The sequence below is a fragment of the Pogona vitticeps genome, chromosome 1 (assembly GCF_051106095.1).
Source record: "Pogona vitticeps strain Pit_001003342236 chromosome 1, PviZW2.1, whole genome shotgun sequence".
NCBI classification, from domain to species: domain Eukaryota; kingdom Metazoa; phylum Chordata; class Lepidosauria; order Squamata; family Agamidae; genus Pogona; species Pogona vitticeps.
The window spans coordinates 230,646,043-230,669,613 of NC_135783.1; the positions used below are offsets into that span (position 1 = coordinate 230,646,043).

At 40.5% G+C, this 23,571-nt stretch overlaps 1 protein-coding gene across 1 annotated transcript in view; it reads left to right on the top strand.

Moving 5' to 3' along the window:
* Nucleotides 1-23,571, top strand: part of SNX4 (sorting nexin 4) — a 51,965-nt gene that overhangs the window by 2,921 nt on the left and 25,473 nt on the right. Inside the window, exons 2-6 of the mRNA XM_072984892.2 lie at nt 2,293-2,411; nt 13,943-14,081; nt 14,819-14,968; nt 17,768-17,815; nt 18,682-18,737. Of these exons, the coding sequence (XP_072840993.2) occupies nt 2,293-2,411; nt 13,943-14,081; nt 14,819-14,968; nt 17,768-17,815; nt 18,682-18,737 (512 nt within the window). The remainder of the gene's footprint in view (nt 1-2,292; nt 2,412-13,942; nt 14,082-14,818; nt 14,969-17,767; nt 17,816-18,681; nt 18,738-23,571) is intronic.

Consider the following 23,571-nt stretch of genomic DNA (forward strand, 5'->3'; position numbering starts at 1 on the left):
GGACTCGTAATGTCCGAGCGTTCTGAGCCCAGAGGCTGAATACTCAAAGCTAAGTTTTCTTAATTTGGGGTTAGGAGAGTGGGGAATCTTATACATGTATGGAAAATACAGTATGCTCCTCCATATATTGTTGGATTACAAATTCCATCATTTCTTACATTGGGTGCACTTGTTATGGCAGATGGAAATGCAGATGGTTATGGCAGATGGAAATATATCTGGAGAGTCGTAGTTGCCCACTTTCATTCTGCATGAACATAGACTTGCTTGTTAGAAAGTTACAGTCTCTTTAATTCAAATTTATCTGCCTACATATATTTAGGATTCTGCCAAAATTGTACAGTACTTGGTGTTGGGTACTGGTGACAGAATACAAGCTCATCTTTTAAGTCTAATAGCTACTTTTTTGCCCAGTCTACTCCCAGCCTAAGCTAGCAGAGAACTTTCAAGCACTTAATGTTAGATTAATTTGATATTGTTGCTAAGGTCCTCTTTTCAGAAGTAGCATATTACAGTGGTTGTAAAATATTAGATGTAAATCTGCTTCTACTACATAATATTTAAAGTAGCTCTTACACAAGGAATAATCAGTGTAAGTTCCTAACCAGAGGCAAAATTAGTCTGATTAGTAAAGCAGATGGAAAAGAAAATGCTTTACATTTTCAGCTTCCTGTATCTGTTCCAAGGAAGAGTAGGATATTATGCAACATGATCTAGCTGTTGCTGTGCCATAAGCCTCAATTCAGCTACAGTGGTGCCTCCACTTATGACCATAATCCGTTCCAGAACATGAACGTAAGTCAAAATGGTCATAAGTTGAAGCACCATTTCCCATAGTAATGCATTGAAACCCCATTAATCTGTTCCAGCCAAACAAAAAAAATCACCAAAAAAATCACTGCAAGACTCTTTGGAAACACGATTAATCTCTTCGAGCTGAAAGGGGGGGGGAGAAAAGCAATCAAGCGTGCAAGACCCATTGCAAATGCACAGAAAACAAATGGAGCAGACTGGAAATGCACAAAGAACAAAGGAAAAAGCAAGGGAAGTATGCAGTACCCATCAGAAATGGGGAAAAAACCCCAAAAAGCCACCATATCCCCCAAGACCCATCAGAAATGGGGGGAAACAAAAAAAACCTCCCCAAGACCCATCACATCACAGAAACATAACCCCTCAGCCGAAAACCATGCTGCAAAAACACCCAGAAGTTTTTAAAAAGCAGAAAACAGCACCTTACCTCCCTGCAAGCACACACAAGTTCACTCTGAAGCAGAAGGAGGCATTCCCAAGCCTCCGACCACAACACACTAACTGCTGGAGCGAAAGAACTACAACGAAGCAGCCTCTTTTGCCACCTACAATTAGCAATTTGAATTTCCCACCTTTTCCCCCTGCCTTTTTCTGTTCGTAAGTGGAAGCTCTGGTTGCAAGTAGAAGCAACATTTTGCAGCCGGAGCTGGTTGTAAGTTGAATTGGTCATAAGTAGGGACATTCGTAAGTGGAGGTACCACTGTAAGAGGCCAATAGAGTACTATGGTAGGATGTTCTTTATTTCTGATAGGGTAGAACAGAGTGACTAGGATGTACATACTAAAAAGACTAGAATAAGGTGAACTTAATAGTGGGTGTAGGATTTTTGAAATTTCATAGACCACAACCCCCAAAGGTCTACAGAAATTTCCCTGGCCAGACTTCTGAGGGCTTCAGCCAAACACCACTAGCCCTTTCAGTTCTCTGTAATCATTTTCGGCAGGTCATTAATTGCTTTCCTTAATATGATGAAGATGGAGGAAGCTGCTAGGAAGGCTAAGTTCTGTGTGAACTCCATGGCATTGTGAGTCTGGTGGTTTCTTGAGAGGCTCCCTATATGGAGCATAATAGGTAAGGAGACTACCAGAGCCATAATGCTTTACAGTTTCCATAGAACCTAGCTCTATCTAGGCATTTACTCTTCTTTACCATATAAAAAAGAAGTCATTGTTTCTAAGCTAAAATTGATTATATGTACCTGAAAGGATTGGTGTGTTTTTGTTTTGCTTTTGCCTAAAAGTTCCAGAGGTCTGTCTGGGGGAACTCCTGCAGACTTCTGGGTGCTGTAGTTCATAAGTAACAAAAATTCCATATCTACTTGATTGTATAATTGGGTACAGTTGACAATATTAACTAAAGGTTGGCTTTTGTCTTCTAAGAACCAGACTTTGCCACTTGCCACAGTTCAATGACTTTTTGGTTTCTTGTGCACAATAGTTTATATGTTTAAACCTATAACATTTGTCTCTTTGTGAAAAGATAATGGAAGACTGTTTATTGAAGAAAATAGAAATAAGTGTTGCAGAAGCAGAGAAAAGGTCTGGAAGGAATGCCATGAACATGCAGGAAACCTACACTGCCTACCTCGTGGAAACAAGGTGAGAAAATAAATAAAGTTAATTATGGTATCTTAACTAGTATTTTAATTATGGGATACAGAGTAATATTCTTTTGGTTATCATGTATTGTCTTAATAAGCTTACATATGTACAAGGTGTTTTGTTTCGGTTTTGCTTGCACATGAAGTTCTTTTGCTCCTATTTTTGCAGTTAACTCATAGTTCTTCATTTTGTCCAAACTGAAGAGCTATGGTTTGAAGTGGATTTGAGATCCAGCCTTGTTACAAAGTACTGTAGGTAGCTGTTGTTTCCCACCTTGTTTGAAATGGAAATCTGTGGTTAGTTAGTTACTCAGACTAATTCTTAATGTTACGTAATATGGAGTCAAGTTGCTACTCACTGCATATTATGGACTTTCAAAGTAATTAAGATATTTAAGTAGGGTTTGTTTTTTTAACTAGTTTAACACCCCGATGAGCTTATATGGTTGAATGGTGATTCAAACCGAGGCCTCCTGAGTCTTAGTCTGTTACTTTATTCACCACACTGGATATCTCACTTATTCATACCACTCTCAATTCATCTAACTCCATTCTGTGTTTGCTGAGTGGGGAAAGAGTCAGGAAGGTCAGTCTCTTTGAACTCATTTCCTGTGTCTGTTGTTCTTTCTTTTCGTAATATGCAAACAGGAAAGTATAAAGTACTGTATCCTTCATCTAGACTAGAGTGACTGTATCAGTTTGTTCTAAGGAGTTTCAATTTGTATGTATTTTTTAAGCTGTCAGGTATGTTTACGTGGGGAACAATGTTTTGGATTCTAAGGGCAACTGTAAATCAAAATAATAACAGAAGCTGTCCTCCCCCCCCCCCCCATGAGTTACACTACGGAATGTGCTCTGCAAAAACGTGCATGCTTGTGATGAAAAGCTGAGGGAGGGATCTCTGAGCAGAAGAGCCCTGTCCACCTCCTGTTTTTACAAGCCAACAAACCTTTTCATTAAAAAAAATAGAATAGTAAATGGTGGAGTTCCTTAATGAATATTACACCAGCCAAATCGCTTTCTTTCTGTTTGTAGCATTTTATTTATTTTATTTATTTCAGAAAGATAGTTGCATCTTTTTATTTATTTATTTATTTATTTATTTATTTATTTATTTATTTATTTATTTATTTATTTATTTATTTATTTATTTATTTATTTATTTATAAAATAAAATAAAATAAAATAAAATAAATAAGTCACTTTCTTTCTGTTTGTAGCATTTTATTTAGAATAGTTTTCAGAAAGACAGTTGCATCTTTATAGATGTCCAATATTCTAAAAGACTCAGAATCCTTTTTGACTAGCATCCCATAATGGATACAAAAACATTTTAGTAGAAAGCTTTGTGTTGTTCTAAATACATACTATAGATGCAAGAGATTTATTTGGATTTGAATCTGAAATTTCTGAAAATATTTATTTATTTATTTATTTATTTATTTGATTTATATCCCGCTCATCTGGTAAATCTATACCACTCTGAGCGGCTAACAAGAACATATATACAATTATAATAAAATAAATTAAAAATCAATTAACAGAAAATGACAAAAATCATAGATAATTGCAAATAATAAATAGATAAAGGAGAGAAAAATAAATTAAGTTAGATTAGGTGCTGGCAGGAGGGAAGGCCTTGACATACAGCCATGTTTTCAGTTGAGTTTTGAATGTACCCAGCGTAGGGGCCGCGCGAATCTCAGGAGGGAGATTGTTCCAAAGGCGAGGAGCCACCGCCGAGAAGGCCCGGTTTCGTGTCTTCTCCCTCCGGGCCTCCCTCGGCGTCAGGCTCCTCAGCCTCACCTCCTGGGTCGCGCGGGTGGTCCGGGTAGAGCTTGGTGGGTGAAAATATATTTTAACTGCTAAGAAAACAAAGAATTAACAGGAAGTATTGCAGTTTGTCCTTTCCATCTTGTGACACTTTGCTTTGGTCTATTAGTAAGGTCTTTCCTTTCTTAACTAGAGGTGCGAAGAAGTCAGTGTACCGAAAAGAAAGAAAGAATAAGAAAAAAAGAGGAATCTTTAGTTCTTTCCTTGGATCAGGAAGAAGTTAAATATTATTTGAAGGATAGACCCAACTGGAATAAAAATAGTATTTTTACCATAAGGATAGTAATCGTTAACCCAGAGAAACCTATTACTTGGAGATGTTGAGTGAAAGAAAAAGGGAGAGTGAGTTTCTTACCAAAAGCCTTTTCCAACATCTTTCTGTAAACTTCATTGCTTCTCATACCCTCTGTCCCAACACACCCAGATAATTCAAGGCAGCCTTAAATATACTGTTTGGCTCTATACAATGGTATGCACACCCAAGGTTATTTATAAATAATGAATAGCAGCCGTCCCAGAGAACCAGTTGTATACTGCACCCTGTAGAATAGTTACAACTTGTTTCATTTCCTTACGGTTAAATAGTCAAGAAACCATTCTAGTTCCTTTTGCTCTAAAGGCCTATCAAGAGAAAAGTTTGGAGACCTGAACACTGAAGCACATCATTTTTACTACCAACCATGTCCTTTGCAATCATCATTATTAATCGAGTTCTTCTGACTTCTCTTCCCTAGATGGAATAAACATTATTTGCTCATTTTAATATTGAACTAAAAAAAGGTTAAATGGGAAATTTACTCCCAGGTGCATTAAGAAGAATGTAGGGTTTATTTTTTACACATTGCATATTCTTTCTTGCTTATAAATAGAGGAAAAATATGCTATGAATATGCAAATATTTGATCGGGCCATGGTGACACATGCCCTAGTTATATCCTATTTGGAATACTGCAACAAGCTCCATGTGGGGCTGTGCTGAAGAGTGTTAACAAATTTCAACTGGTTCAAAATGATGCAGCTGGACTACTTGATTGGTGCTGGTTACAGTGAGCATGCAACTCTTACCGCAGCAGCTCCATTGGTGCCAGTCTATTTCTGGATCCAGTTCAAAGGGCTGGTTATTATTACAGTACAGTAAAGCCCTAGATGGCTTGGGTCCTGGCTATTTCAATGATCTTATCACCCTGTATGAGCCTTCTTAGCTTTTAAGATCTTCTGGGGAAGCCCTTCTCTTGGTTCCGTCTCCTTCCCAAGCTCGTTTAGTGAGGACACAAGAGAGGGCCTTCTCAGTGGTTGCTCCCAGGTTTTGGAGTGTGCCTCCCTGAGAAGCCAGATTGGCCCTTTCCCTCTTGTCCTTCTGTTATCTGGGAAAGACCTTCCTTTTCAGGCAGGCTTTTAAACAATAATTGTCTCAGGAATGCTATGTTTATTAAACATAGAAATTTTAAAATATTTTAAAAAATGTTTTAAAATTGTCTTTAATTCTGGTTTTAATCTTGATATATGTTTAATTGTTTTATATGGTATTCATATGGTATTTTAAAATGATTGTTGTATAGTTGTGAGGTGCTTTGGGTCTCCATGGGGAGAAAGTCAGCGAATAAATAAATAAGCATTTTCACAATAATGAAGTTACATTGCAATGAATGAAATCCCAAATGCACAGTATGAGAAAAAGTGGAAACAAACTATGTCCACAGATTGTAATACATATTGTACATGCCTACTGGGGAAGAATCCCCAGGACTTATTTTTGAATGCTACATAGATCTGCACTGTTGGTCATATTTGACTTTACAGGTGTTATGATTGGAATTGGTAACAGTGAGAGCAAGTGCCTAATGTGCAGATTTAATGTGTGTAGATTTGCATATGTGCTGTTGAAAAGTACTGGAAAACAAAACTTTGCAGGTACCAATGATTCAGTGCATATTTAAGCAATACTAAATACAGCAAATGTTATTTCCGTATAAAACTGTGTATGATTGTAGCTTGGGCTGTTTGTTTTTAGCACAATAGTGATATGTTGAAATGGAGTAAAAGTGTAATTTATCTATTGTCAAAAATACTAAAACACCATAACCACATAATTTATCCAGTCAAATGGCTTTTGCTTTTATTGGAAACTAAACATAATGTATTTCCTTCCCTTCCTGATTTTAAGATTCTTGCAATTTAATGGCTCATTTCAAGTAATTAGTTTAAATACCAGTAAGAATTAGTAGATCTTTTCCACTAACTGTTTCAGTTGGCGCTGCTCATTAAGTTAAACAAATGTGGCTTATAGAGTAATGTAATATCTTAATCACTTATGGTAACATCAGTTAAAAGGTGAAAGTTCAAGGTTTTAACTTTTCCTTCAGCTTTTCCCCTAAGCTCTTGGTTTGGTTTATGAATAAGGAACATTGTTATAGCTATATTAAGAGGGGAAGCATGTGGTTTTCTTGTCAGAAAATTTAACAAGAATCATAATGTTTCTGAAATCAGAAACAAATTGAAAAGCTAGACCAAATGTCAACAAGCGATTATCATTGTAATTGAAGTAGAGGCTGCCATTCTTGTATTTAGAAATAAAGTCTATAATGTGGCTGCAAAAATCAAATGATGGTGAAAGGATTCAGTATAATGAGTATTTTTGTGGGTGTTACTTCCTTTGTAGAGCAGAGTTCCTGGGGAGAGGCAATCTCCCATCAGGAATATTTTATGGCCTCAAAATGTGGTCAGATGGAAAAATATTTAAAAAGAATAAAAGTGCCTCCTGTTTACATAGAATCATAGAACAGTGGAGTTGGAAAGGGCCTATAATGCTGTCGAATCCAACCCCCTCCCCTGCTCAAGGGAGGAATCCAAGTGAAAGTATAACTGAATGCTCCAGTGTTGGAACATTCACTACCTCCCAAGAGAATTGGTTCCATTGTTCTACTGGTCTAACAGTTAGGAAAATTTTCCAGATACAGTGGTGCCTCGCAAGACAATGTTAATTTGTTCCGCGAAAAACGTCATCTTGTGAAAACATCGTCTTGCGAAACGTGGTTCCCCATAGGAATGCATTGAAATCTAATTAATGTGTTCAAATGGGGGGGAAATTGTCGTCTTGCGGAAAAAAGTCTTGCAAAACACGTTTTCCCATAGAAATGCATTGAGATCTACCATATTTTTCGCTCCATAAGACGCACCTCTCTATAAGACACACCAAATTTTTAGGAGAAGAAAACAGGAAATAATAATCTGTTTTCTTCACTCCATAAGACTCACAGGCTTTCCACCTCCCTGTTTTGTGGGGAAAAAGTGCATCTTATAGTGCGAAAAATACGGTAATTAATGCATTCTTATGAGCAAAACAAGTCAGAACAAAGTCAAATAAAAAAACTTTATAAATATCATTGTAAAACATTCATCTTGCAAAAAGTATCCGTTAAAAAAATCATCTTGCGAGTCACGGACCCAAAAACATCATCTTGCGACAAAGCGTCTCTTTAAAAAAATCATCTTGCGAAGTGAAACCGCGATCACAAAAACTAATCGTCTTGTGGATTAATCATCCCGTGAGGCAACCGTCTTGCGAGGCACCACTGTATTCAGTTGAAAGCTGGTTTCTTGTAGCTTGAGGCCATTATTACTCTAAAAAGATCAAGAACAGATTTTGCCCCTACTTTGTATGAAAGTGTTTCAAGTATTTGAAAAGTACTATCATCTCCCCACAGTCTTCTTTTCTCAAGGCTAAACATGCCCAATTGTTTCAATCTGATAAAGCTTGATTTCCAGTCCCCCCTGGTCATCCTTGTTGCCATCCTCTGAACTTGTTTCAGTTTGTCAGCATTCTTCTTAAAGTTCTGTATCCAGAACTGGACACTATTCAAGATGAGGCCTAACTAGTGCCAAATTGAAGGAAACTAGTACTTCACAGGATTGGAAGACTGTACTACTGTTAATGCAGCCTAAAATATAATTTGCCTTTTTTGGAGCCACATTGCAGTGTTGGCTAATATTCAGCTTGTGATCTGCAGTGACTCCTAGATCCTTCTTGCTTGTAGTATTACTGAACCAAATATTCCTCATCTTGTTCTTGCGCATTTGTTTTTCTTTCTCCCTGGGTGTAGAACTTTGCACTTATCCCTGTTAAATTTCATTCTCTTGTTTTCAGCCCAGTGCTTGATCAAAAATTTTAAAAATATCTATCAAGATCTTTTTTATAATTTTTGTCTCTGCCTTCCAGTGTATCAGCTATTTCAGCCAACTTGATATTATCCCCAGATTTGATAAGCATTCCTTGAACTCCCTCATCCAAGTCATTAATAAAAATGGTGAAGAGGAATGGGCCCAGGACTGAACCTTGGGGTACTCTAATTGTTACCTCCCAGTTTGAGAAGGATCCATGCTCTTTCAGTATGATTCTGTAACCAACTGTGAATCCAGCTCAAAACTAGTTAGCTTGCTGATCAGGATATCATGAGGCATTTTGTCAAACGTTTTCCTGAAATCAAGGTATGCTAAGTCTACAGCATTCCCAGTGGTATCATGCAAGATTCCCATTCTTGCGACCCGGGTTTTGTGAATTTTGTTGTATGTGTATATACTTACAATGACAATAAATTATTATTCCCACCATCTACCAGGGAAGCTACCTGATCAAAACATGAGATAAGATTAGTTTGGCAGGATTTGTTCTTGTCAAATCCATGTTGACTTCTGGTTATTATTGCATTGTTTTCAAGGTCCTTACAGAGTGACTGCTTTATAATCTGCTCCAGCATTTTCCCTGGGATTGATGTCAGGCCAACTAGTCTGTAGTTCCTAGGTTCCTCCTTCCCCCCCTCCTTTTTAAGATAGGGACAGTGTTAGCCCACCTCCAATCTGGCACTTCACACATCCTTCATGATTTCCAAAAAAATAATAAACAATGGTTCTGAGAATTCTTCTGCTGTTCTTTCAATGGCCTTGGATGCAGTTCATCTGGTCCTGGAGATCTAAACTTGTTCAAAGTAATAAGGTATATATCAAGCTGAAATCCTCTTCCCTCCCTTTTGTACTTCACATTTGCCTGGAAGAGCATATACTGTCTTTTAGGAGAAGGCCAAGCTGAAGTAGGAATTCAACACTTCTGCCTTTCTTTGTCAACTGTTATCATTTTCCCATCCCCATTGAGTAACTGAGTCACTATTTCTTTTCTCTGTCTTTTGCTATGCACAGACCTGCAGATTTTGTTTTTACTTTTGTTGCTCTTTTTATTTTCAGGAATTCTGAATTTTTTCTGGGAAGCCATATTAGTCTTTTTTTCTGTCTTCCACCTTTCTTTCTTTTTTTTGTAGAAACTCTGATCCATCTTGGATTCCTTTTTCTGTTAAGAATCTCCTTATGTGGAACCTTACTTATCATTGTTCTGAGTTCATAAAAATTGGCTTTTTAAAAATCCAGCATATATGTGGCTCTGCTGTGCTTTGATTTGCTTTGAAATCAAGAATTCTAGTAGAACGTAATCATTTTTGCCCAGGGTTCTCCCTTGTTGCCATTTTTCCTACCAAGTCCTATTAGTTAGTTCCTCCTGAACTAAGATTTTCCATTGTTGTTTGTTTTCTGTGCTCCTGGTATTTGTATATACACATTGGAGATTGTGTGATTTGTGACTGCTTTCCTTTGTGCATTTTTAATGAAAATTATTACTGAGTTCCATTAGAGTTGCTCGGTCAGCTCCTCTTTTGCATTAGCCTTTAATTTATCCTTACCTGTAAGCTTGCATCTCCTTCCAATTCAGTTTTAAACCCTCCTAATGAAGTTCTTTGTGCTGTGTGAAACACATTCTTCCCAGTCTTTGTGAGGTGCAGTCCATCAATTGCCAGCACTCTTATCTTCCAGAAGGCATAGTCCATGATCCTAAAATCCAAATTCCTCACATTGGCACTGCTTTCATCAACCAGAGTATTCCTTTCTATTCCTCTCCTGAGTATTGGTATAATGGAGGAGAAAACCAGTAGGATACCACAGTCCCAGTCTATAAAGTCTATAGGAGGGATAGAGGGGGTGTGTGGGCGGTAGTGTGGCCGTCTGTGTCAGAGGAGTAGTAGACTCCAGCAGAATGCAGATGGACGGCGGATTGGACACCATCATAGAATCACTGTGGATGAAACTGCCAGGCCCAAGGAGCAATTTGATAGTGGGGGGGCTGCTATCGTCCTCCAAATCAAAAACTCGAGGGACACCTTGAAATGAGGAGACCAGTCAGGGAGGTGTCCAAGAGGGACAGGATTGTAATCACAGGGGACTTCAGTTATCCACACATTGACAGGGTCAGTGCGTGCTCGGGTCAAGAAGGAGAGACTGGGTTTCTTGACATGCTAAATGACTGTGCCTTGGAGCAACTTGTCATGGAGCCCACCAGAGGACAGGTGTCTCTGGGTGTAATATTGTTTGGTACTCAAGACCTGGTTAGGGACGTGAATGTCACTGAGCTGCTAGGGAATAGCAGCCATGCTGCAGTCTCTTTCGCCATGCATGTTGGGGGGGAGAGTGTCAGGCAAATCTGACACAAAAACCCTTGATTTCCGAAGAGCAGACTTCCCTCATATGAGGAAACTACAGTGGTGCCTCGAGTAACAATGTTAATTTGTTCCGAAAAAAACATCGCTATGGGAAAACATCGCTAAGCGAAACACCATTTCCCATAGGAATGCATTGAAAACCGGTTAATCCGTTCCAATGGGAAGGGATTACCGTCCTTAAGCGAAAATCGCTATAGGAAACATCGCTAAGCAAAACAATGTTTCCCCCGTTGGAATGCATTGAAGCCTATTCAATGCATTCCAATGGTTTTGCGATGTCCGTTTTCGCTATTTTTAAAGTGTCTTAAAATGTTCAAAAACTGTTTTAAATGCTTGGGATCGTTAGTGCACCTTGTAAAACCTTTGCAAACTTAATTTGGCTTTGTTCTGACTCTTTGTTAATTTTTGGTGAATTTTTTTCTCCCCCATTGGAATGCATTGAACTGTAGGTTTGACAGCTGTTAGAAAGAAATTGAAAGGGAATCTCTCCAGAGTGCATGGAGCCTGTTTAAAACAACAGTAGAGGCTCAGCGGAAGTATATACCGCGAAGAAAGAAGGGCTCAGCTAAGTCCAAGAAGGTGCTGGCATGGTTAACGAGTGGAGTTAGGGAGACTTTAAAGTGCGAGGAGTCCTTCCGTAAATGGAAATCCTTCCCAAATGAGGAAAATTAAAAGGAACACAAACTCTGACAAAAGAAATATAGGAAGACTATATGGAAGGCAAAGAAAAACTTTGAGGAACATATGGCCAGCAATATAAGGGGGAGTAATAAAAGCTTCTTTAAATATGGTAGAAGCAGGAAACTTGCCAGAGAAGCGGCTGGCCCTCTGGGTGGTGAGGGAGGTAAAGGGAAGGTAAAGGGGGACTTGGAGGTTGCAGAGAAATTAAATGAGTTCTTCGCATCCTTCATGACAGAAGGCCTTGGGCAGATTCTGCTGCCCAAACAGCCCCTCCTGACTAATGAATTAAATCAGATGCAGGTTAAAAGAGAGGATGTTTTAGTCCTAATCGATAAATTGAAAATCAGTAATTCACTGGCCCAGATGGCATCCACCCAAGGATTATTGAGGAACTGAGGAATGAGGTTGCTGATCTGTTAATTAAAATATAGAACTTATCCCTTAAAATGGCCACAGTACAAGAGGACTGGAAGATAGCACATGTCATGCCAATCTTTAAAAAGGGAAGGAAGGGGGACCTTGGCCTAACGTCTGTTCCAAGGAAGATGGTGGAAAGCCTCATCCAAGATAAAATCTTAAAACACATAGACCAACAAGCCTTGCCTCACAAACCTCTTAAATTTCTTTGAAAAAGTCAACAGGCATGTGGATGCAAGTGAACCAGTGAATATTGTCTATCTGGATTTTCAGAAAGCTTTTGACACTGTCCTTCACCAAAGGCTGCTGAGAAAACTCCACAGGTGGGATAAGAGGGCAGGTCCTCTTATGGGTTGAGAATTAGTTTGGAACCAGGCAACAGAGTAGGTGTCAATGGGCAGTTTTCACAATGGAGAGAGGTGAAAAGCGGTGTCCCCCAGGGATCTGTCCTGGGACCGATGTTTTTCAACCTGTTGATAAATGACAGGGCTATAAACAGTGAGGTGGTCAAGTTTGCAGATTGCATGAAGCTCTTCTGGGTTGTGAAGAGCTCCAGGAGGATCTCTCCAAACTGGGAGAATGGGTGGCAAAATGGCAAAAGTGTTTCAATATAAGAAAATGTAAAGTAATACACATTGGGGCAAAAAAAAATAAATCAAAACTTTATTTATCAGCTAATGGGTTCTGAGCTGTCTGTGATGGACCTGGAAAGAGATCTTGGGGTTCTGGTGGACAGCTCGATGAAAGTGTCAACCCAGACAAAAGAGAACAGACAAAAGAAAATAGTTCTTTATTCAGCATGCTGTTAGTCTGTGGAACTTCTTGCCACAGGATGTGGTGATGGCATCTGGCCTAGATGCCTTTCAAAGGGGATTGGACAGATTCCTGTAACGCTGGCAAAGACTAGTTGAGCACTTCTGGCATCTAACAGAACAAAAACCTTGTGTGCGTGGAGATTGTTTTCAGTGTAAAACATGCCACTCTGAATTGTGGGGAGATCTGCATTTTGGAGCAAATATTATACGGTGTCTTGGATGACTACATTCAGGTTGTGTGAGCCACATTTGACATACCCCTGGGTTAGATAATCCAGCAATCTGATAGCTTTTTGGTTTAGTTGCTTTCAAATAAAAATCAAGAAGAAGATTGCTCTGACACTATACAAATTAAAATCTTCTGAAAGAAATTTTGATAATTGGCTACGTAACACAGTGCAGTAAATCTACTTAAGTTGAAATTTCTCAAAACAGCTTGTTGAACGTTTGTAACATTTCTTTCAGCCATAATATTTAATTAGGAGCAGCAATAGTTTTTTCAAATTCTTCTGTAATTGCGCGTTTAAAGAAGAGTTAGTTTCCCCTCCCATATCTCAGTATGTGCATATTTTGCTATCTGTTGTCTCACATAGATGCTTTTGGCAGGTTCTAAACATGATATGCAAGATTGTTACTTAGGATACTTTTTGTTTTACCTGTACAGAGGAACCCAGGCCATTTCCCTAGTCTAGCAATAAAATAAGTAATCTTAAATGTACTAAAACATATAATGTAAACAAAGGTCTGTTAGAAATGCTGAGGGCAGCAAGAAAATGTAAATAGAAGTTTTGGACAGAAATTTACATGAACACTCATGGTCACCTACAGTGTCCTTTTCTTTTCATTTTCTAGAATTCAGAGGCCAGCCTCATGGGCTACATCTATACTTCTGTTGAGAGCAGACCAATTGAATGAATGAGACTTGCTAGTTCTGACTGACAGGCCCAATTTATTGCAACAGGTCTGCTCTAGGCATGACTAACATATTTCACCCAGTGGGCAAACTGCACAGTTGCAGGGCATCCCCAGAAGAAGGGAATGGTAAAACTACTTCTGAATATTCTCTACCTGGAAAACCCTGAAAAGGGTTAGACTTGACTTAAGGCACATAATTATTATTACTTACTTTAAAGAATGCTGTAAACATCATGGCATTTTTGTAGGAAGTTGTGGGAAGCTTAAAGACTAAATCAGATGCATCACTGATCTTGCCCTTATACCTTCAAAGTTATGTTGTGTCTTTTCAGGGCTGTGGAGTCTCAGGCTGATGGGCAGTGTTCAGCCCCAGAGTCTCTTTGGAGGCGGTACAGTGAATTTGAGTTGCTGAGGAATTATTTGCTAGTTAACTATCCACATATTATTGTGCCACCTTTGCCGGAGAAAAGGGTAAGGAGTTTTTTTAAAACTTATTTGAGTTTACAGCTGTTGTTTCCACACACAACCTCCCCTTGCAATAGTATCTACACTTGTGTTCACGGCTTTGCTATTCATCACAACAATGACATACGTATACAAGTTTGGATTCAGATAAAAATCTTATATTTAAATTTTGTTGTGTTTTTAAAGCCCATTAAAGCTATAACTATTGTTTTTCACAATTATGGGCTTGAACTGAATTCTCAAGACTTAGAGGGATAGGAGTTAGAACTAAGCTTTGGCAATTTTTTTCGGTGATCAGGAAACTTTGCCCGGGAAGAAATTATGTTTTAAAAGCCCTAATTGAATAATTTGAAGATATGTGATATTGCTGATGCAGTCCTTCCACAATTACACATCACAACTGTTCCATACATTGTTTCTGCATCTGTTTTTTCACCCACCCTTTTGATGACAAGCCTCTCCCTTCTTAGTTAGGTTCTTCTTCAGGTAAAAAACAGCCTTACCAGTCTGTTAGATCCTGTCAAAGCTTCCATTGTGCTGGCATACGTCTTCAAAAGGCCAGTGTCACCTCTGCAGCACAATGAGGCTGCAGCATAAAAGGACTCTGTAGATGATAAAGCTGCTGGCATACTTAAATGCTTTATAGAGATGGAGAATTTAATTTAATTGGTGAATAATTGAATTTACATTACTTTTGAATGAAATACACACTTCTCTGCTAGTAACACCTTTTCGTTCCACAGGCAGAGTTTGTTTGGCATAAGTTGTCGGCAGATAACATGGATCCAGATTTTGTAGAAAGACGAAGAATTGGCTTAGAAAACTTTCTCTTGCGTGTGGCTTCACATCCCATTCTTTGCCAGGAGAAGATTTTTAATGCATTTTTAACCCAGGTATCATAATAACTTTTTTATATCTTAAAAATAATCTAGTTTAATCCTGTAATCTTAATTCTTAGTACAGATATCTGAATTGCTGCTGAAGCCTCCAAGGCAGGCTTCAGTAGTATGTGGACTGAGAACTTCCAGAAGTACAAGCTGGATTTCAAAGGGGCAGAGGAACTAGAGACCAAATTGCTAACATGTGCTAGATTATGGAGAAAGCCAGAGAGTTCCAGAAAAACGTCTACTTCTGCTTCTTTGACTATACAAAAGCCTTTGACTGTTTGAATCACAGCAAATTGTGGCAAGTCCTTAAAGAAATGGGAGTGCCTGACCCCTTATCTATCTCCTGTGAAACCTATACATGGGAAAGGAAGCAGCAGTTAGAACTGGATATAGAAGAACTGATTGGTTCAAAATTGAGAAAGGAGTACGGCAAGGCTGTATATTGTCTTCCTGCTTATTTAACATATGCAGAATACATCATGTGAAAGGCTGGACCGGATGACTCCCAAGCCAGAATTAAGATTGCTGAAAGAAATATCAGTAACCTCAGATATGCAGATGATACCACTCTGGTGGCAGAAAGTGAGGAGGAATTAAAGAACCTCATAATGAGTGTGAAAGAGGAGAGCGCAAAAAATGGTCTGAAGCTCAACATAAAAAAACTAGGATCATGGCCATGGGTCCCATCACCTCCTGGCAAATAGAAGGGGAAGGTATGGAGGCAGTGGCAGATTTTACTTTCCTCAGCTCTATGATCACTGCAGATGGTGACAGCTGCCATGAAATTAAAAGGCGCCTGCTTCTTGGGAGGAAAGTTATGATAAACCTAGACAACATCTTAAAAAGCAGAGACATCACCTTGCCAACAAAGGTTCGCATAGTCAAAGCTATGGTTTTTCCAGTAGCGATGTATAGAAGTGAGAGCTGGACCATAAAGAAGGCTGATTGCTGAAGAATTGATGCTTTTGAATTGTGGTGCTGGAGGAGACTCTTGAGAGTCCCCTGGACTGCAAGAACAAATCTATCCATTTTGAAGGAAATCAATCCTGAGTGCTCACTGGAAGGACAGTTCCTGAAGCTGAGGCTCCAATACTTTGGCCATCTCATGAGAAGAGAAGACTCCCTGGAAAAGACTCTGATGTTGGGAAAATGTGAGGGCAAGAGGAGAAGGGGACGACAGAGCATGAGATGGTTGGACAGTGTCATCGAAGCGACCAACATGAATTTGACCCAACTCCAGGAGGCAGTGGAAGACAGGAGGACCTGGCACGCTCTGGTCCATGGAGTCATGAAGAGTCGGACACGGCTTAATGACTAAACAACAACAAATGCTAGTGACAGTACATGTCTTTTGCACACAAAAAGATCCCAGGCTCAGTTCTTTTTTTTTTTCTTTTAAGACAGGGATGGGAAAAACGCACATCTGAAATCCTGGAGAGCTACTGCCAAACTGTGTTGACATTACTGAGCTAGATGGACTGTGTTGTGACCTGATGTGCCGTTCTGTGCTGTCAAGTCACTTCTGAGCTATGATGACTCCTCGAATAAGTCTTGGCAAGAAGAACCTTGTTCAGGTCTTGCAAACTATAGGATATGGTTTCCTTTGAGTTTGCCCATCCTATGTCTTTCTCTTTTCCTGCTATTTCTTTTCCAAGCATTGCTGTCTTTTCCAGTGAGTCTTTGCATTATATGTTCAAAGGATGACAGGTGCAATTTGGTTGTTCTAGCGTCCAGTTCAAGGTCAAACTTGATTTGATCTAAAAAACTTTTTGTTGTTGTTGTTGTTGTTTCTGAAAGCCTATGGCATCTATAGTGTTCATTGCGTAATTATGTTGTAAACCATCCAGAGAGTGCTCCAAGCACGATGGGGTAGTATACAAGTATGTGCGTGCATGCATACGTACATACAAACAAACAGTGTTCTCCCCCACCATCACATTTCAGACCTTTTCCCCCCAAATATGGCAATAAATATGGTTTGAAGTATTAGCTGGGAAAGAGGAACCACTAGCCAGTTCTGTTATCTTTCTGATAGTATTGCCTACAGTTGTTTTAAAAGATGAAGCAGAAAAGATTAACTGTTGTGTAGATCAGTGGTCCCTAACCTTGGGCCTCCAGATGTTCTTGGACTACAACTCCCAGAAGCCTTCACCACCACCTCTGCTGGCCAGGATTTCTGGGAGTTGAAGTCCAGGAACATCTGGAGGCCCAAGGTTGGGGACCACTGGTGTAGATGACCGGAGGTACCAGCACAGCAGGCCAGTGGATTTTCCTTTGTTGCATATGATTTCTGAAGAGGCAGGGCTGGAGTGCATTTGATAAGAATAATGAAATGAATAATAGATATCCTATTGTAAACTGCCCAGACTCGTGGTCTAGATGGGCGGGATAGAAATCTAATAAATAAATAAATATTCCATGTCCCACATAAGCAGACAACCACTAGGTTGCTCACCTGTGCTGAACAGAAATAGTTTCCAGGTGACAAGACTAGGAACGTTGTAACAAGAAGCAAAGATGCCACCCCCTCCAGTTTCCCTTTCTATTTGCTGCTTCTGTGTATTGCTGCTGACTTTTGTTTGTGAATGGAAATATAAAACCTTTCATAGGCCAATAACGCTTTTAAATCATTTTGCAATCCTGTCTTTTACATGGAGACATGTTCTGCCTGGAGCTATTAAATGTATTTTGGTTAGTATGAGCTCATTCAGCTTTATTTTGAAGCAGTGCTGTTGTGTAAATGGTGCTTCAGTTTAATTTTTTTAAATGGAAGAATAACTGTTGAAATAAAACTTTAATTTCTAGGAAGGTGGATGGAAGGAGATGGTGAATGAAACAGGGTTTCAACTGAAGGTAACCATTTACTTGTAAAATTTGGGGGTTTCAACTAATGATAACCATGTGTTTGTAGCATATAGTAGACAAAATCCAAATACATATGCAGACAACATAACACAGATGATGCAAGTCTCAGCCACATAGTGTCACAAGTTAAGTTAAAGCTTGTATTTCTTGTTGCATGCTAAGTCATGTGATTGGTGTATGTGGAGAAATGCAAGCCTCTACTGGTTAAGCTAAGTATTCTTTTATGCAAAATGAACAATTCTGCATAATGAATGCCTTGTCATAAGCACAGCTGCAAGTGCACCTCATCCTTTTGTATATAGGAGTCATCTGTATCTGAGCAGGTCAGTGTTGAAGGGAGTGTCAAGCTCTTTTTGTCTCAGAACTGAATCACACATTAAATTAATGTTCATCTGTAGAAAGCATGTGTAATGCTACCATTTTTTTTTGAAGGGAATAAATTGCAAGGCCTTGATCCAATATCATTCTTATATAGAGCCTTGTGTGCATTTCCAAACAGAAATGCCTATGTATCAGAAGCACTTTGAGAGAATTAATATACCAGGTGTATTACTTGCCTATATATTTTTGTCTTGTGTTACATGCAGGTATGATCTATTTGCACATAACATTTTTATTCTTAGATGAGGGTGCTGTCAATTAAAAAATTTCCTGACAAAGGAAGTGACTTTTTGAAAGGGTTATTTTGAACGTTCACTGCAGTTCCATAAACTAAACTGTCTGCATTGTCTTTAGTAGAGCGCATATTTGCGTAAGATATCCTCAAAGCTGTTATGCAGTTGTCAGTTGGTGTTTATAATGTTTAATTTAGTCAAGTAAGTTAAAATCGTCTATATCTGTTCTTCCTTTGACAGGCAGATTCTAGGTTAAAAGCCCTCAATGCAACATTCAGGGTAAAAAACCCAGACAAGTAAGTATGGTGTTTGTTATTTATCATTTATGGCTGTAGGTAACTTGTGAGTGTTTCTAATTTGCTGAAATTTTGTTTTTTAGTATGGATGTTAAGTTCCTATTAACTTTGCATAAAAGGTGTTCTTAAAACTGGGTAAAAAAACCCAACTCCTTAATTTTAAACATGGTCCAACAAACACATATATTGCTCTTACCATACTGCTGCCTTGAACAACTATATTTTGTTCTCCACACCTTACTTGTAAAATAGGAAGAACAGAACATCTGATAAACACAGAGTAATAATGAAAGTAAACAATGTAAGGTTCAAATCTCTTGATACATTAAAAGTGCAATGCCAGATGCAGGGGAGTGGTATCAGGAGACACGTATCCAGTTGTCTCGTGTGCTTTCAGAGGCATTTGGTGGGTCCACTGTGAGATACAGGAAGCTGGAATAGATTGGCCTTTGGTCTGATCCAGCAGGGCTCTTCCTAAGTTCTTATGTTCTATGCGTATACTTATATATAAGCTACATTGGGCTTAAAGATACCTGACTCCCCAGAATGTAGCCTAAGACTCTTGTTGAAGATTTTAGATCAATAGTGCTTGCAGGGAGATCTCACACATTATCAGTTGTAGGAGCAAACAGTAACAAATTGTAAGGAATGCCTATGGCCCTTGGGCTTGTTTACAAACTTTATACAATCAAAAGGCCACTACTAGAAATAGAATGTTCAACTAGATGCATCCGGGTTTGATTCAGTAATCATTCTAATCATTGTTATTGTCTACTTGGTATTGTAAAAGTCTCCCTCATGTATAGTACAGTGGTGCCTCGCATAACAATGTTAATTGGTTCCGGGGGAAAAAAAAGTTATGTGAAAACATCGTTATGTGAAGCACCATTTCCCATAGGAATGCATTGAAAACCGGTTAATCCGTTCCAATTGGAATGGATTATCCGGATTTATCCGGTTTTCTCCCTCCCCCCGCGGCTTGGATCTGACCCACGGCGGCTACCTCAGCCATGGCTGGACTCCCTAGAATCCGGCCATGGCTGGGGTAGCCGCCACAGCTCGGATCCAAGCCGCAGGGGGAGGGTGGTGGGATTGGAATGCCTTTCAGGCATCCCGGGCTTGGATCCCACCCGCCGCCGGTTACCCAAGGGTAACTGGCGGCGGGTGGGATCCAAGCCCGGGATGCCTGAAAGGCACCCCAATCCCACCACCCTCCCAGCCTCCCCCCACGGCTTGGATCCAAGCCGTGGGGGGAGGCTGGGTGTGGACACCCCCCCACCCTGCAGCCGCCGCTTGAAGCCTCCCCGTGTCGCTTTCCCCAGCCGTTCTCGGACTTCCAGAAGTCCGAGAACGGCCTGGGTAAGCGGCGCGGGGAGGCTTCAAGCTTCCCAATCCCCCCCACCCTGTCCCCGATGCTTGAAGCCTCCCCGTGCCGCTTTCCGCAGCCGTTCTTGGTCTTCCAGGCATCCGAGAACGGCCTGGGTAGGCAGCACGGGGAGGCTTCACGCTTCCCGATCCCCCCCCCGTCCCTGATGCTTGAAGCCTCCTTGCGCTGCCTACCCCGGCCGTTCTCGGACACCTAGGTGTCCGAGAACGGCCTGGTTCGGCGGCGCGGGGAGGCTTCAAGCTTCCCGATCCCCCCCCACCCTGTCCCCGATGCTTGAAGCCTCCTTGCGCTGCCTACCCCGGCCGTTCTCGGACACCTAGGTGTCCGAGAACGGCCTGGGTCAGCGGCGCGGGGAGGCTACCGGCATCGGGGACGGGGGGGGATCGGGAAGGCTCCAAGCCTACCCACGCCGCTTACCCAGGCCGTTTTCGGACTTCTGGAAGTCCAAGAACGGCCTGGGTAAGCGGCGCGGGTAGGCTTCAAGCTTCCCGATCCCCCCCACCCTGTCCCCGATGCTTGAAGCTTCCCCGCGCCGCTTTCCCCAGCCATTCTCGGACTTCCAGAAGTCCGAGAACGGCTGGGGGAGGCGGCGCGGAGAGGCTGCCGGCGGCGGGGACAGGGTGGGGGGTGTCCGGGAGGCTTCCAGGCAAAGGCCTGGAAGCCTTCGACACCCCCGTACCCTTCCCCCGCCGCCGCTGAGAGCCTTCCGAGCTCTCAAAGGGCTTTCTCCAATATCGGAAGGGGCCCTTTGAGAGCTCGGAAGGGAATTGTCGGCAGGGGACAGTGGCTTCGGGGTCCTTCCAAGGCTGCAGCCCACTGCCGACATTTTCCCCCAGCTGAGTGGCGGGGCTTCAAAGCTCCCGCCGCTCAGCTGGGGGAAAATGGTGCCTATGGGGAAAAATCGCAAAGCGATTTTTCCCCATAGGCAAGATCGTAGTGCGATCGCAAAAGCGATGGCAAAAAAGCCATCGCTATGCGATTTCTTCGTTAAACGGGTCGCTCGTTATACGAGGCACCACTGTGTAGTATTTCTAGACCTCAAAGGATTCAAGTCACAGTGTAAGTTAAATGCCGATCCACATTCCCTCTCCTCCAATCCCTTTGGTCTATTTTTGTCCTTCCATGTCTTAAGAATATTCCTGTCTCAGCGGTTGTACTTGTAGCACAAAATCATGAGCTGTAAAAGAGATGGAAATGTGGCTCTATTGCAGAGTGCTATGAATTTCTGAGTTCAAGAGCATGATTAATGAAGTACTAAGAAGAATATATGAAGTAATAATAATACTTCATATTATTGCATAGAATAATATTGCTTCATATTACTGCATAGAATGCAGTAAGCTAGAATATTTTGATCATATATGAGAAACAAAAAAATACATTGTTACAGCTGAGCATTTGAGGCAAAATAATGGGATATGAAGTGCAGAAAGAGCAGAATTTACTGGCTGAAAAATTTTGGAGTCTGGTTTGAATGCAATACAGCATTGTTGTTCACTCCCAAATGGAGAATAGTCATGATTGTGTTTAGTCTCGAGTGTGAGAGAAATGAGAAGGAGGAGAGCTGTTGGTTGTTCTTTACATACTGGAGAAGGTTTTGTTTCCCAGTTGTGCCTTCCTATATATTTGGTTATTACAATTTCTTCCGTTATTTCCACCATATATGTTTTGTAATTGTTGTGAATCTGTACTGTTCATGATGGCTCTATATTACCTTCAGGGTCAGAGGCCACATGCCCTGAGGAACAGGGTGAGAGAGTTATTAGCCTGATGCCCTGTCTGTGGGCTTCTAACATGCATTATGGTTGGCCACACCTGAGAAACATGCCCTTTTCTCTGATAGAGCAGGGGTGTTTTATGTATGTATGTATGTATGTATGTATGTATGTATGTATGTATGTATGTATGTATGTATGTATGTATGTATGTATGTATGTATGTATGTATGTATGTACAGTGATGCCCCACTAGACTCTTACCCCGTTAAACGACGAAATCGCTTGACGATGCCTTTTTTGCGATCACTGTAGCGGTCGCAAAACAGTGTTTCCTATGGGTTTTTTTCATTTAACGACTATTAGTTCCCTGCTTCGTGAACCGATTGTTCACAAGACTATGAATTAAAACAGCTGATTGGCGGTTCGCAAAATGGCTCCCCGCTGTTTTCCGGACCTATTTCCGCAAGACAGGGATCGCAAAATGGCTGCCCTATGGAGGATCTTCGCTGCACGAGCAGGTATTTTCCCCATTGGAACGCATTAACTGGTTTTCAATGCATTCCAATGGGGTTTTTATTTTCGCGTGATGACGATTTCGCTGTACAGCAATTTTAACAGAACACATTATCGTCGTCATGCGGGGCACCACTGGGTACGTACAGTATGTATGTATGTAAAAATTAAGTAGGTTCAAAGTCAGCTGAATATGGACACGCTGCAGAAGTGAGTTATGCAGTGCACAACACAAAGCACAACAACACATATATGCAACACATATATCGCAAAGCACAACAACACACATATGTTTGTATGTGTGCTTTGCACAACAACTCACTTCTGCAGCATGTCCATATTCAGCTAACTTTGGACCTAGTTAATTTTTTTTTCAGAACATTCCCTCTTGCTACAGATTTGATAGCTAGTTAATCTATCATTTTTCTGTGCACATTTTCAGAAGCAGATTTTGAGTAGACTAGGTTAGGTATTTTGATAATACAGTGGTGCCTCGCTTAACGACGATAATCCGTTCCAGGAAAATCGCAGGTAAGCGAAAACATCGTAAAACGAAATTTAAAACCCCATTGAAATGCATTGAAACCCGTTCAGTGCGTTCCAATGGGGTAAAAACTCACCTTCCAGCGAAGATCCTCCATACGGCAGCCATTTTCGCTGCCTGTATAGCGAGGAATCTGTTCCTAAACACAGCGGGGAGCCATTTTAAGCACCTGGTGGCCATTTTGAAAACCCAACGATGAGCTGTTTTTGATTGTCCTAAAGCGAAAATCGGTTCCTAAAGCAGGGAACCGATCATCGCTAAGTGAAATTCCCCCATTTAGACCATTGTTTTGCGATCACAAAAGATCGTCGTAAAGCGGATTTGTTGTAATGCGGGGCAATCGTTAAGCAGGGCACGACTGTATTGGCATCTTTTTCACTGGAAGGAAGAGAGAGCATACAAGTGGCTAAAAGACTGGGTCTGAATGAAATAAAAATTTAATATTTAGTCTAACTGAAAACAAGTTGGAATCACATTGCTAGATTCGGCATTTCGCAAATAATAACAAATTTCAGTTGATTTTGAACTTGGAACAAAACTTTTTCTGATCCTGGTAACAGATTTATTTAAGAGAGATTTTTTAAAAGTTGCAAGCTGCTGATGAAAAATTGACACCTGGGTGATACAATGACTAAACTTTGTCTTGTCCTACTTCATAGCCAGTATCTCTGG